Source organism: Diabrotica undecimpunctata, chromosome 4, assembly GCF_040954645.1.
Source record: "Diabrotica undecimpunctata isolate CICGRU chromosome 4, icDiaUnde3, whole genome shotgun sequence".
Taxonomy (NCBI): domain Eukaryota; kingdom Metazoa; phylum Arthropoda; class Insecta; order Coleoptera; family Chrysomelidae; genus Diabrotica; species Diabrotica undecimpunctata.
Window position 1 is genome coordinate 16,622,795 of NC_092806.1, and position 10,549 is coordinate 16,633,343.

The window sequence follows — 10,549 nt, forward strand, 5'->3', positions numbered from 1 at the left end:
TAGCTTCAGAACAATATCGCGTTTTAGGTACCGAACTGCAGCAAAAAAACAATCTCTTACACCACAACAGAAGCAATCAAGACTTATATTTGCTTTAAACCATCAGCTACAAAATCAAGATTTTTGGAACAGGGTATTATTTACAGACGGGAAAATTTTTCAATCTCCTAAAAAGGACAAAATTTGGGTGTATAGACCCGATGATAATAGATTTAATCGTCTATAATGTTGATAGATATCGAGTCATTTTAGCGCCAATGTATTGGAATGGGTTTTGTTTAGAGGAATGGTATGGCGTACTGTTGGGCAGAGTTATCTGAATATTCTAGAAAACATCATGTTTCCCAGTGTAGAACAGTTGTATCCAGAAAATAATTTTATCCTCCAACAAGATAATTGTCCTGTTCACACTGCAAATATAATAAACCAGTGGCTCCAGAATAACAACATCGAAACCTTACCATGGCCCAGTTACAGTCCAGATTTAAGCCCAATCGAGAATGTGTGGGGGGTTATTATAAAACGGTTGTATCGGCGTAAGTTTATACTTCAAAATGCTGAAGAGCTGTGGCACAGTATACAACAGGTTTTGGAAGAGCTCAACAATAACAACAACCCTATTTTATGTAAAAACTATCATTTATATTATACTCTTCATAAAATGCAGGAATTCAAAATTTAGACCTTAATAATTATTACAATTTATGAATTACATAATATGTAATCAATTGTTTGTTTATTTTATGATTTATCTGTCATAATAAATACATATTTATTATGACACTATATTTGTACTATAAAGTAAAAGGCTCTGTCAGTAAAAGGTTCTCATTTACCCGCCAGGAAATTATTCTTATTAAATAATTAGCTTTGGAAGTAGGAGTCGGTACCTAATTCTAATTTCGAAATTGCTGCTTTAAAAAATGGTTACTTAATACAATACAATATATTATAATAAATACACGATCTTTGCTCTGACCAAAGTTCAGGGTCTTGTAGTGTCTAGTGTTGGGTAGACCTTGACCTTATTTGAAGTCACTCAGGAAAAAACTGTAGTTATCTTAGATAACTTTAGTCATTTCGTCAATTAATACTACTTTATCTACGATTTAATTGATAACAAAGGTACATAAAATGTACTATGAATTACATTAAAAACTATTTCGTCATCTGACAACTGTTTTTTAAAAGTTAGGTTATAGAAATGTTTTCTTCCAGATCTGCAGCATGGCTGTTTAAGATATATAAATTTGGATACATACATCGATATTCTTCATCGACAAAAAGAGAGTTCAAAGAAATAAAAATAAAAGTGCCTTGGGGATATATAGCTGGAAAATGGTGGGAACCTTATGATTTACGACCTGTAGTAACTATTCATGGCTGGCAAGTAAGTTGAATGTCATGTAATTATACGTTAAACAATTCTCATGAAAAATATACACATAAAAATAATTTAATGAATATGTCAATATTTTAAAAATCTAAATACACAACAAACATACAATTGTATTCTTACATCGCTAAATTGTAATATAATATTCTTTACATTACTTTTCTGAATGCTTGTGCTTTTTATAGTCCCATTTTTGCTCATTATAGATTGAACATTCAATTTAGAGAAGTTTATGTTTTTAAGGATAATAAGAGTATGTATATAATGTATAATTACATACAAAACAATTAAAATCATATTTAAACTACACATTAATTTTTTTTTATCAACATTTTAATTCTCCACCAACAGTCTGTTTATAATATGCAACTAACAATACAAAATACAAAGTTGGTTTCATACTCATTCACATAAATTCACCTTAAAAGCATTGTGTAGGCTATTTTTATATCGATTTGAAGTCAATAACTATACAAAATGACAAAAAATATTTTTTGTACATTTAATCAAGAATTGATTATATATTTATGGTTCTTTAATAATCTTCATAATAGGCAACTAACAATGCAAAATATAAAACTTCTATAAACAGTAGTACTATTATACAACATAGTTACAGTTGAGTCCATGGTTCTTTACTCGTGCCTCATGATTTTAAAGCATAGGAAAAGTCGGAAATTTGCTCCACGCAACAGCAAGTGACTATTGAAGAAAGTAGCTATTGCTCCGATCATGGACTATATTGTAAAATTTGACAATATCAAACATAGATAAAGAATATATATTACTAATAAATAAAATGTAAAATGGTAGTATTGCTTTAAAATTTTTGAAAAAAAAAAAGAAATATAATTAAATACTTATAATAGTTACAGTGTGTTGATTTAAGAGGTAACTGTAAAATTATTTAAAGGATGAAACATTATTTAGCTCAAATATTATTGTTGCAAAATTTTAAACATATGTTTTCATTTCTAATATTTCATTGAAAAGATGAGAACGGTTCCAACGGTCCCCCATTATTTTTTCTAATTCAAAGTACTGGACTAAATTTAAAATGAGTTCTTATGCTTGCAAGGTAAGAGTTTTTTCAGACATATACCTATTTCTTTTTGATGTACTGAGTCTAGAGCGTTCATGAAAATAACCTGTGTCTTTACCTAACTTTCCGCAACTAACATAGGTTTTCTGAACATTAACATCAGTCTCAGAGGCGGACATAAAAAAATGTTTCCATTGACCCACTTTCAAGCGTAGGCTTTTGTTTACTTCTTGAGGGAGTGAAATTAAACAAGAATAATACCTATTTTTAATTTATTTAGCCTCTTAAACATTAACAAAACACTAAAAAAAACAACAATTCAAAACAAAAACAAACAACTCAAATTTAATTTTATCGAGCTGTTTATGGTTATATCATAGAGATAACAAAACTATTGTTAAAAACTATCTAGTAAATTCATCGACACATTGAGTACATTTTTTACAGAGGGAGTCACATGTTTTAAACATATGAAATGTTTACAACGATGACATGTGAATCTAGTCTTCCTCTTTTTTTTTACTGGAACAAAAGAAACATCAGCCATTTGTATTAGCTCTTGAAGGTTCCTCTTCGACCTCGGTAATGTTATATACTTCCTGAATTCTCAGTTTAATTGTTCTTGGTACACCGATGAGGTTAGTGAACTTTCTCACGTGTGATTCAACTAATTGGTATCCAAGATCCTCCAAAATATTTCTTTTCTTAATTTTTTTTCTGTTGAATTATTGTCAAATATATTAAATGAGATAATATTGCACTAGAGAAAGCGATAAGAGAATCTGGAATAACAACCAGAGGAACTATTATTAATCGCAGCGTACAATTACTAGCGGACGCCGATGACATCGACATTATTGCAAGAAGAAAGGCGGACGTGGTCGAATCATTCAAGGCGCTTGAAGCAGCAAAAAAAATAATGGGACTAGAGGTTAACACTAGTAAGACGAAGTATATGAAAGTATCAAATTATATACAAGCAGCACAACCCGAAGATCTAACGATCGGAACATATACCTTCGAAGGAGTAAGAGAGTGTATTTACCTAGGCTCACAAATTAATCAGAATAACGCAGTAAGTGCAGAAATTAACAGACGGATATATCTGGCAAATAGAGCCTATTATGGAATAAAAAAATTTTTAACAACAAACCTAGTTACAAAAAGAACGAAACTAGTGATATACAGAACTCTTATAAAGCACATCCTCACCTACGCGTCGGAAACATGGACGATGACAAAGAGCGATGAAGAACGTTTAAGATGCTTTGAGCGTAAAATCCTTCGGAATATTTATGGAGGAGTACAGGAGGGCGGATTATGGCACAGACGCTATAATTTCGAACTTTACCGCTTGTATGACAAACCTGATATTATTAGGTCCATCAAAATAAACTGGCTGCGGAGATGGAGCCGTCAAAACATATTTATAATCAAAGAATCGATGGAGTGAGAAGAGAGGCAGACCCAGAGCACGACTTAAGGATCAGGTGGAGAAAGACTTGAGAATGTTTGGAGTACGAAACTGGAAAGCTAAGGCGAAGAATAGGAGAGAATGGAGACTTATCCTTGAGCAGGCCAAGACCCACCATGGGTTGTGGAGCCAATGATGATAATGATATCAAATGAGTTAATACCAGCTATATTTAACGATCCATAAAAAATTACCATCGGCCAACGTCTTGTGATTCGTGCATAGTTATAAGCTGCACTCAATTTGTCGACCACACACCTCCTTTCGTCTTGTTATAATCAAAAATTATATCTGGTTTTCCGGTCTTCATGTCTATTTTATCATCACGCTGCATTCTTTAACGAACAAATACATTTTTATTTTTTCTTGGAATGTATGAAACTAAAGTTGTTTTGTCTTGAAATGCAAACATCATAAATTTTTTAGGCCTATTCATTTTCATTTCAGCTGGAATTTGAAGTTTGTTTTTCCTAAGAGTTCCAATTGTCGTGAGTCCATGATCGTTCCAAAGTTTATCCGCTAAAACAGTGCTTGTAAAAAAATTATCCATCGTTACATTACGTTTGGATCCCCATATCGGTTGACATAATCTTGGTGTTAAGGAAATATTAGAAGTATCTTGCTCATACGGCCCTATTGGCTGTTTTCCGACACATACTTTCATTTTTGTCGTATAAAACGTAAGCAGAACAACAGTTTTTAATATTAATAAAAGATGGAGAGAACAAGAAACGCTCGAAAGAAAGCAAGGTTCTGGAATACCAAAAATATCTATCGCTCATGAAGATCGTACACTTTTGGAGAGATTAGAAGATAATCGTTTTGAAGATGCGAAAACTACAAGAATTATGTCACAGTTTCCGGGAAGAAAGACAACAACTTGGCGCAAAATTAACGCATCTTGTCTTAGGTACCAAACTTCAGCAAAAAAACAAGCTCTTACACCACAACAGAAGCAATCATGACTTATATTTGCTTTAAACCATCAGAACAGATAATAATAGATTTAATATGTCCTCTATATGTTGATATATATATATATATATATATATATATATATATATATATATATATATATATATATATATATATATATATATATATATATATATATCGAGCAGCTGGTCATTTTAGCGCCAATGTATGGGGATGTATTTCATCTAGAGGAATAGGAATGGTATGGCGTATTGATGGGAGATTTATTGGGCAGACATCTGAATATTCTAGAAAACATCATGTTTCCCAATGTAGAACAATTGTATCCAGAAAGTAATTTTAACCTCCAACAAGATAATTGTCCTATTCACACTGCAAATATAATAAACTAGTGGCTCCAGAATAAAAACATCGAAACCTTACCATGGCCCAGCTACAGTCCAGATTTAAACCCAATCGAGAATGTGTGGGAGGTTATTATAAAACGGTTGTATCGGCGTAATTTTATATCTCAAAATGCTGAAGAGCTGTGGCACGGTATACAACAGGTTTGGAGAGAGCTCTCTGAAGAAGACAATTTCATAGTTCCTTTTACGCAGATGGACCGAAGACTACAAGCTGTTATCAATACTGTGATAGTCCTCAGTTATCTGTTAATTTGATTATAATTCTTGCTTTAATATATTGTTGAGTTAAGTTGTTTGTTTTATTTCTTAATAATAATAAAAATAATAACAACAAACCTATTTTATGTAAAAACTATCATTTATATACTCTTTATAAAATGCAGGAATTCAAAATAATATCAAAATTTAGACCTTAATAATTATTACAATTTATAAATTAACATATGTAATCCATTGTTTTTTGTTTGTTTGTTTATTTTATTATTTGTCTGTCATATATAATATCAGACCAATCAACTACACTGGTCAAAATGATCAAATCTTACTAAGTGTCGTACCAGTTTTTTTAAGAACCAGCTGTACTTAATTATATGTGCTCTAAGCAGTATTTCCTTTTAAGCCCCCTTTTCTTTTTAAACCCTAACTCACAAATAATATACGTCCTCATAGTACAAACACCTGCTTAAAAATACTCATAACGACAATTTTATAGAAGTATTTTGTTTAATAATCAATAATTCATTAAAAGTTAAACTATGGTTGCCCAATAATATTTGTCATTTTTATGCTCTTAAATACTATTGTTTATATAATTTAATTTTAGGATAATTGCCAGTCATTCGATAGACTAATACCTCTGCTTAACAGAAATGTAGGCTTTCTAGCCATAGATTTACCAGGACATGGTTACTCATCAAAACATCCTGAAGGAATGCTTTATCATATGGCAAATTACTTACTGGTTATTAAAAGCTTATCAAAAACCTTTGAATGGCCGAACACATCATTGATGGGACACTCACTCGGCGCTGTCACATCATATATTTATTCAATGCTCTACCCCTCGGAAGTAGACTATTTGATATGTTTAGATGCAGTTAAACCTATGGTCAGTAAAAAACAACACCAGCATTATGCGGCAGCACTCGAAAAGTTTTTCAAATATAATAATTTCTTAACTAGTGGGGAACCTCCCAGTTATACCATAGAAGAAATAAAGAAATTAGTCTCAACAGCTCATAAACATTCTATTTTGCCCGAAAATGCGAAATATATCTACGAAAGAAATATAGCTCCTTCTGAAGTCAATCCAGGTAAGATATAGGTGTACGCAGTAACAGTTTTTTTTTCTGAAAGTGTTAAGTTCTTCTATAATATCGGTAACTAAATGCGCGATCTTCATTTTATTCACTGCTTCTTAGGAATAATGACCTGTTGCTAACTGTATAGCATTGAAGTAGATTCGTATCTTTGGGGAATTTTAGCAGTTATATACTTACTCTTACCGTGGCGCTACAGCCTTAAAGGACAACAACCTACCTCACGACATCTATCCATTCTTAGCTGTTATTGGCTCGCTGCCGCCATCGTCGGGTTTTCAATCTTCTTAGTCCATCTTGTACGACGTCGTCTATCCATCTGAGTCGAGGTTTTCCTCCCTGTAGCAGGTTGTGGTTCCAGCTGTCTCATTAACCTCCAGATTTAACCTCCATGAAAAATGTTTCTCACACTTTTCTTGTCCATGTTTAGATGTTATATAGATTTTTTTAAATATAGTTATTAACCATTATATTTCTTTCACAAAATTTGTCAGGCCCTATAGCTTGGCCCTATGAGGAATTTCTCTTGTATCTTGTTAGATTTATGTCTTGTGAAGATTCTAGGCAACTTTTCAAGTTATTGTTCTGTATGCGCTTATGTTATAGAGTTACGGAACATGTTGTTAATCATAATCTAATTTATTTGACTCATTGTTTGGTACGGAGTATCCTGAGGTGATCTCCAGGTAATCGTCTGTGTAGGACTATAAAATAAGTATTAGTAATCACAAATTTTTGTTCTGCTGCAAATTCAGCAAGCTGGTCTCCCATTAACTACTATCGTAACGAAATATTTTGCCTACCACATATGGTATAATTATAGGGGTTTGAAAATTGGGACAGAAGTTACTGGGATGGAGATAGGGCAAGCAAAATAAGCCATACTGTGCGAACGGTACTCATGGTTTGTTTGGAGAGCTGGGTCGTGGATAATTTGAACGGCAATGGGGTTGGCTTGGGGCAACTACAAAAATGAAACAAAGGGGTACTGATATGAATCTGGAACAAATGGGCAAACAAAACAAACAACAGGAAGGACCCCTAGCAATTTAAAATGGACGCCGCTTCGAGGTGCCAAATTATAACGATTACAACAACTAGTTGTAACTATTGAAATAATTATTAGAAATACAAAAATGGTTAGGATACTTTTCTAATGTCTAATTAAGACAAAATGGTTCAGAGAAATAAAACAAACATTTATTGTGTCTCACCACAAACAGTTACAAAAATACAGATGGCACAAAAAACACTATATTAATAGTTACAGAGATTTATACCAAAATAATGAAGAAGAAAAAACTTACGTATGTCCTATTCGTTTAAGACGACCAGAGACAAATAAAGGTGAGGTTGAAACAAATCAACGGCACATTTTTACAAAACTGGAACCATTACACGTAATGTGACACGTACTGCACAATTGACTGCAAAGATACTAATCTTCCATAACATTAGACGAAAAACAAAGAAATATTTCAAATTTGACGAAAAATTTGGACATAACGCTGAAAGCAGTTGTCCCTGACAACGCCTCCGAGAGAGTGAACAATTATCTTTCCGGCAAAAACTTCTCAGCGATCTAAATGGCTGTTTATTTGAAACGCATATATCGAGCGGTTTTATGATCAAAGAATACCGAGGAAATATAAACAACTCTAAAAATGGTTTATTTTATTCAGCGACGCTAAGAGGAATTAAAAAAATTATTTCGTCTTCTAATACGTACGAGGTGATTTCAATATATTTCAATATATACTCGTATTTCAAAGAATTTGCAAATGCTACACTATAATCAAAGTTAGACCTTTTTTTTGGGAAGGTTGAGAAGGTTTAATGATTTTATCTGTTGATGACCGAGAAGGCATTGCTGTCTTGTGATTGTTCTTCTCAGTATCCAATACCCGTGATCGGTAACAACTGTTGTATGATGGGTCGCAGCCATTAATTATACTGCGGGTACTCTATCCATGGCTCACTGTTTCCTTTTGCATCCTTTTTCCAATTTCTCAGTCTAGGACAAAAGAATACCCTTCTACTCACCAGTTCGTCTGCCCGGAGCATATTTGATCTTCATTTGTATAGAAGATTGCTTTTTTTCTAATACTCCAGTTGTCAAAGATGAAAATGCCACTTAACCTCAAAAAATTATACGAACAAGCTGAATTTTGCTGAAAATGTCAAATTTGGGACCCCAAAGAGATGTAAAAATGTTTGCCACTCTCGCCCCTGGGCTTACCCCTAAAACTATCCCTCGTAGGGAAAAAAACGAAAAAAATCTATTTACCAAGAATCTGTACGCCGTGGAAAAAAATGTTTCGAACAAAAAATGCAGTTGAGATAATTTTGAACAAACATGTTAATTAGCACTTTTTCTGTAATGAGCTGTTCTCTCAGAAACAACGCTTGAAGCGATCGGCGATTTTGAATGTCAGGAGCGCGAAATCAATTTCATTAAATAAAATTTGTATCAACTCGACGGTAAAAATTGGATATCTTTTGCCCAGATCGTCCTATCGACAAAATTCAAAATGCTTGAAGCAGTAAATAGTTTTAAAGCTTTCATATGCAATTTTTGCATTTTTCTGCAAATGAAGTCAGTTTCTGTAAAGCTGTTAAATAAATAAACGTTGCGCGATTTTTGCCATTGTATACGATTTTCATTATTACTTCCATTGATACAATTCTCAGGAAAATTCAGCTTGTTCGCCCAGGTTTTAGAGATCAAATCTCTGACCCCTGGACTATAAATGGTATAACAATATTTATTAGTCGTAATTTGTTATATTATGTATATTCATTTGCATCTCTAACTGTAATTTGTCGTTTTTCAGGAAAATTCTATTTCACCAGAGATCCAAGACTGAAGACTGGTTCCTTTAGTACATATTGTCAAAGAGATTTGGTTGAATTAGCCCAACTGATCACTATGCCTATTTTTATAGCAAAAGCCAAGGATTCGGTTTATTACGAGGACAAGGAAAACTTTTATGAAGTCATCGATGTTGTAAAAAGATCAAGTTCCGATTTTGATTTTCATTATGTTTCTGGTAGTCACCACGTGCATCTAAACCATCCAGAAAATGTTTCCGATTTAATCAATAATTTTCTTAGGAAAAATAACGTCAAAGATAGAAGTAAGGGTGGCATTACCGAAGACATAATTGTGAATAATGAAAAAAGGATAGAGAGTACCTAGAAAAACGATTTTAAAGAAGCAGTTCCGAAAATAATAAGGCTGCAAAAGTTATTTATCAATAAAACAAAAAAATCCAACTGCCAACTGTGATTGAAGGAATGGAGTTAACTATTCGATAACCAAGGATATAGGTAACTAAAGAAAAAACAAATTAAACAAGGGATCATAATTTGTAATCTAGTGACAAAATAAATATAATTTATTCATAAAATATGTATTTTCAATTTATTAAAATATTTATTTTTACATCTGTTGTTTATTTTTGATAGTTTGATTACATAATTTCAATATGAAGAAAAATAATGTCATTTTAGGAGATGTTTATAATCTCGTCAAATGTTGCATCATCGTTTATTGTTGTATCATGACCTGACTCAACATATGCCCATCATCGTTGTCGTTGTTCATCGAAGAGGCAAAACTCGAAGCAAATGATTGACTAGGAAATGGTGATAATCCAATAACAACAATCTGCTCCTCTAAAGATGCTTAGAATGAATAATGCAGTTTTTAATTTCTTGTTGCAGCAAGTTGGCTTGTCGCTGTGGTAGGTGATGGAGTTTAGATGCAATAAACTTACCAAACTGGTCATAGGGCTTCTCATCAGATGCATCCTTGGCAATTTTATCCAATTTTTTACTAACTTTTGATATTTCAGTAGGTGATTCTTCGCCTGCTGGTCGTTTTTTAGACCTTTTAATTAGCATCGGAGGTGGTCTCATTTTTTCAGGCTACTTCTTAGAACGTTCTTCTGAGTAGTTGTTGTTTTCAGACTC

At 32.8% G+C, this 10,549-nt stretch overlaps 1 protein-coding gene across 1 annotated transcript; it reads left to right on the plus strand.

Moving 5' to 3' along the window:
* Positions 1-1,131: 1,131 nt before the first annotated feature.
* LOC140439240 (probable serine hydrolase) lies at positions 1,132-10,019 on the plus strand. The gene is made up of 3 exons (XM_072529031.1): positions 1,132-1,390; positions 6,079-6,568; positions 9,409-10,019. Exons 1-3 carry the CDS (start codon positions 1,205-1,207, stop codon positions 9,771-9,773), a joined length of 1,041 nt encoding a protein of 346 aa, XP_072385132.1. The 5' UTR covers positions 1,132-1,204; the 3' UTR covers positions 9,774-10,019.
* Positions 10,020-10,549: the final 530 nt, after the last annotated feature.

What these genes read in the sequence shown, in the direction of transcription:
- LOC140439240 (XM_072529031.1), top strand. Translation starts at nt 1,205, where the DNA reads ATGTTTTCTTCCAGATCTGCAGCATGGCTGTTTAAGATATATAAATTT. An exon ending in TAACTATTCATGGCTGGCAA is followed by an intron (nt 1,391 to 6,078) that starts GTAAGTTGAATG and finishes ATTTAATTTTAG; the next exon opens with GATAATTGCCAGTCATTCGA. An exon ending in TCCTTCTGAAGTCAATCCAG is followed by an intron (nt 6,569 to 9,408) that starts GTAAGATATAGG and finishes GTCGTTTTTCAG; the next exon opens with GAAAATTCTATTTCACCAGA.